Source organism: Nestor notabilis, unplaced genomic scaffold, assembly GCF_000696875.1.
Source record: "Nestor notabilis isolate BGI_N333 unplaced genomic scaffold, ASM69687v1 scaffold34, whole genome shotgun sequence".
NCBI lineage: Eukaryota > Metazoa > Chordata > Aves > Psittaciformes > Psittacidae > Nestor > Nestor notabilis.
This window is the reverse complement of record NW_009925862.1, coordinates 40958-45721: the sequence shown is the minus strand read 5'-3', so window position 1 is coordinate 45721 and position 4764 is coordinate 40958. Positions and strand designations below refer to the sequence as shown.

The window sequence follows — 4764 nt, the reverse complement described above, 5'->3', positions numbered from 1 at the left end:
TTTACCAAGCAAAGGACACTTATCAGCAGGCAGCTGGATGTGCCACTCCATGGAGCCACTGCCAAAACTGCTCAGGCTTATCAGCAGACACAAATTGTCTGCTAAACTCCACATCACAGTGACCAGCTGAGATTAAGCAAGAGCCCTGCAGGGAGGTTCCAGCAAAAGATCAGCAAAGAGTCTCAAACTGTGCTATATTCTCTCCATGTGGTCATGGGCTGTGACTTGCTCCCAGTCACAGTTCAAAGTGACTGCTCTAGAGGTGCCTTGCCACCATGATTATGGAAGTGGCTGGAAATGAGGTTAAGCTCAAATTTTACTCCTTCTAGCAGAAACTGTGAAGAACCTGTTTGTAGAGATTAGCTCCTCAAATATACTTTGAGATACTCAGTATTTATCCCATTTATACCGTGGTTCTGTGCATGGCCACATCCACACGCTCACTGTAAGAACAAGCCCTGCAATGGGAACAGCTCCATACATGGGAGAGTTCTCAACTCAAGTGAACCAAAGTATGACAGATATGTGAACAAAGGGACATAAGGTGACTGTGGAGCAAGTGACAGAAGCACAAGTGTAGGTGCCAGCTACAAAATGAGGTATTTGCATATAAAAGCTAAAAATACCCATAAATCTGGTTTCCTGGATGGAGACTGCAGATGTACGAATACAGGGTGGAGAAACCAGCCTCTGGCCCTGCTCACCTCAATGAAAAGCAACGTGCCAGAACTTGTACAGATCAGAGCTAGCTCTCAACACTCTGATTTCCTGTGCACTTGGGACTGCTGAGAAAACAGATGAAGTATGACTGTAGAAAAAAGTCATTGTGGAGGAACTGGCAACAGGACAGAAACTGAGCACTAAGTTCTTACCTGTTTTCTTTCTCTTCTATATCACTCGTACTGCTTAGTCTTCTGGGGGCTATTGTGGCAAAATAGCTCTTGTTGTCTTTATCCTGGTGAAGCAAGAGAAGTACTTCAGCTGCACATCTGTTACACTTCCAGCACATTCAGTGACAACTAAATTCAAGTTCAGTTTCTTTCTTTCTTAAGCATTCTCCTGTCCAAGGATAACTGGTTTAAGGCATTTTCTCGGGCAACAGAAACCGCAGCACAGAAGTATCAGTTCTGAACATGATGTCCTGAAGAGCACACTAGTGAATAAAAGCAGCTTCCAACTAGAACTGCTTATGAATCATAGAATCATAGAACAGTTTGGGTTGGAAGGGACCTATAAAGCTCATCTAATCCAACCCTCCTGCAATGAGCAGGGACATCTTTCACTAGATCAGGTTGCTCAGAACCACATCCAGCCTGGTCTTGAATGTCTTCAGGGATGGGGCATCTACCCATGGGCAGCAAAGTTACAGCTAGTGAATATGTGCAATGGGATTCACAGATACACGAGGAATCTGTATAGATGGCAAGGGAGGAGGATTTCCACGGCAGGTATGTGCTGCTGTCTGGATTAGATATTTTCTGGTGAAGGATGTGCCACAGCAGCCCTTGTCCACTGGCTGCCCACTCCAAACTGAGCAGGAATTAGGTTAAAGGAGCACTGAACTCCAGCTCTGTAAGAACAACTGATAGGACAGGAGTAATTTTCAAAAGAAAAACAAAGAATGAAGAGACCTGATTTTGTTCTGGATACAAATCCCAGCAATAACTCACAACTAAAGGGAGAAGGTCTTAAAGCCGTGAGGTAAAGACTGCCCAACTGGGATGCACTGAAACCTCTTTGCTGAAAGCCAAACCTTTTCTTTGTTGTCCAGCAGTGCAGATATGCGAGGGCTCGAGGAAGAACGATAGATAGAAGCAGTTTTATCTCTTTGTGCCTCCCGAGTAGCAGCAACTTCACTCAGCATGTTGTGACTGCCCGTCTTCCGCAGCCCCAGCCGCCACGACGAAGGCGACTCGTCCTTCTGCTCCTCGGCCTTGCTGAGCCAACTGAACTGCAGAGGAGAGAAAGGGACATGGGGAAGAAGTGAGAGCACTGCAAGGCACCATCTACGTTCTGAAAGTGTTTCAACAAGCCCCAGTTTTTGCTGGGCCACACTTGGAAAGCGGAGATGGAATGACCTTGATTTCCTGCTTAGCTTTAGTTACATGGCTCAAGGTGAACTCCCAGGGATGCAAACTGCTGTAATGCCCTCACCCCTGAGGACAGACAATAAAAGAGATCTCGTGTCATTGTGCAGCTCCCTTTGCCTGCACAATGCCCTCCTCCAGCTTTGCAGAAAGCGCATAAGGAACAATGAAGCTTTTATTAGCACCCACTTAGGAAGGGGGAATTATTCAGTAAAGGCAGAAACCCAAAAAAATAATCAACTCTTTTGGGACTAGCTGCAAATAAAACCCTTTCACAAACCAAACTGGAGAGAGTCCAGGAGAAAGCCATTAAGATCATCAGGGAGCTGAAGCCTACAACACATGATGGGAGAGACTGAGGAAATCTGACTTGTGTAGCACTGAAAAGAGAAGGCAAGGAAAAGGTTTCACTGCTCTGCTACCTGGGGATGGGGTTCACATGGGATATGGAACCAGACTTCTCAACAGTCTGCAGTGAAAGAACAACAGCCAAGTTCCAACATGGAACATCCCAACTGATGTGAAGGAAGCCATCCCTCCTGATAGGAGTGATGCTGCACTAGGAGCATGAGAGTGGGGCCTCCCCATCCTCAGAGACTTTTTAATACTCAGCTAAGCTCAGGTAGTTCAAAACAACAGGACAAAGTCTTGAACCTGGCCCTGCTTCCAGCAAGAGGTTGGTCTACAGGCTTGCAGAGGCCTGTTCCAACTTAAGCCATTCTGTGGTCATGTAACTGCATGTTCTATACATAGTACAGAATGGATCTTGATGCTTTTTGTTACATGAGGCACTTCTGATGAGCATATGTTATTCCTCAAATATGCAACTGCTCAAATGTACAACTCGAGTCATAGTTATCAAGTCTTACAAGAAAATGCCATTTGAGAATGGAGCCTGAGCACTGCAAGAGATGCTTCTACAAAGACAGGGGCTCACCACTGAGTTGTATAGGAAATAAAACAAGCAAAACATTAGGAATTATTAGAAAAGAATGGAATACAAAACAGAACACGATTTTGCCTCTGTGTTACTGCAGGGTACATCACATCTTTGGTATCATGCACAGCTTGGCCCCACAGCTCAAAAGCAGTAGAGAGGAAGGGGAAGAGATTCAGAGAAAGGCAACAAGAATGAGTACAGCAAGAGAGCTTTTGTATGAGGAGTTATTCAATATATCAGGAGAGTCCAGGCTAGGACATGACCAAGGTACAAAAGCCCCACAGTGACACACAGAAGGATGAATAAGGATCAATTACTCCTTGTTCCTTCCCATAAAGGAACAAGGGGCAGCAAACAAAACCAGCGTGGCAGGAACAGGCACAGAAAGCTCTGTGTAATATGTAATTAAGCTGAAGAACCCTTTGCCACTGGACATTATATGATCCCAAACATTGTGGGGACTCTAAAAGTGAGTGCATGAATTCATAGAGGGAAAGTCCAATGGGGGCTACTGAATACAAAAAACACCCCAGGTTCAGCAAGTCCCTGAAATGTGAATTGCCAGGAGGTGGGTGAGAAGTCCTGCTAGATTCTGTCTTCTCTCATATCTTTTGATGGTCACTGGCAAGGGCAGGATACTGGGGTAGACAAGGCTTTTGGCAAAAGCTGCATAAGCATTATTCTACATCTACCTAATTCTACATAACACAAAACATCTGACACTATCCAGAATAAATGAAGCTACTGGGAAGCTCTGCCCTCAAACTCATTGACTCCAGACTGCAAAGATGAAACTATCACTGCAGTACTTCAGTGATGTTTCTTAGCTGATGGTACTTTAATGCAGATGCAAGGACTTAATTTGTGCTCCACTAATTCAAGCACTTCCAGTCTACCCAGCTCCACAGCTCTAACACTTTAATGCAGTTTTGACACTTGCTTCAAAGAAAGCTCAAATCTGCAGGAAAAGCTGCCTTCTGAGATTGCTGAGCAGCACAGGAACAGCACATGTGAGTAACTCCTCAAATGGAGGGCAACACGAGCACTCCTATTTTCCAATGTAAAACCCAGCCTGACAGAGAGTTACAGAAGAATCAAACATGTCAGAGAAGGGTAAGTAGCTGATCCCAAGTGACTGAGGTCAAATTAACAACTGCTTTGCACACAGACCCACTTCTATATCCCAACAGCCTTATTCTGGGTTAAACAGCTCAGATGAGTGAGAACAGAACTCTGAAGCTAGGAAAAGGTTAACTGACTTGCTCACACTTCCCAGTGTCCTTCTACCTTTCATACTTCCCCGGCTAAATTGCCCTGAGTTGAACAACACCCAGAGGAGCTCTATTTGACCTGGACAAGAAGCTAAGACTTAGTAGCATGTCAAAGATAAAAAACTCGTGACAAAGCAAGAAACATTCTCCCTGTAACATGTACCTACTGCTCCAGCCTTTGGCAAGGCGCCTGCATTGTACAGCTCTTCTCCATATTCTGGTGCAAAAAGAAACCAGAAGTGTAAGATACCAGTCCTCAGCAGGACACAGAGTCTCCTGGTGCCATCTAGCTGACTGACATGAGAGCTGGATGGAGAACTCAGATAAGATTTCTCTACTTCACCTTTAAAATGCTTTCATAGCCTATCTAGTCAGATGCAAACTTTATCCCCTTTGCTTACCGGGCTGTAACATCATACCACTGAAACAACGGAGTTTGGCAAGTCAGAGGCACTTCAAATGATGA

At 44.9% G+C, this 4764-nt stretch overlaps 1 protein-coding gene across 1 annotated transcript in view; it reads right to left on the bottom strand.

Moving 5' to 3' along the window:
• The window catches only part of LOC104404715 (protein phosphatase 1 regulatory subunit 12B-like), a gene marked incomplete at its 3' end in the record, with an annotated part of 42876 nt that overhangs the window by 24029 nt on the left and 14083 nt on the right, over window positions 1-4764 (bottom strand). Inside the window, exons 9-10 of the mRNA XM_010013229.1 lie at window positions 1754-1951; window positions 873-955 (exon numbers count right to left, since the gene is read on the bottom strand). Coding sequence (XP_010011531.1) covers window positions 873-955; window positions 1754-1951 — 281 coding nt within the window. The remainder of the gene's footprint in view (window positions 1-872; window positions 956-1753; window positions 1952-4764) is intronic.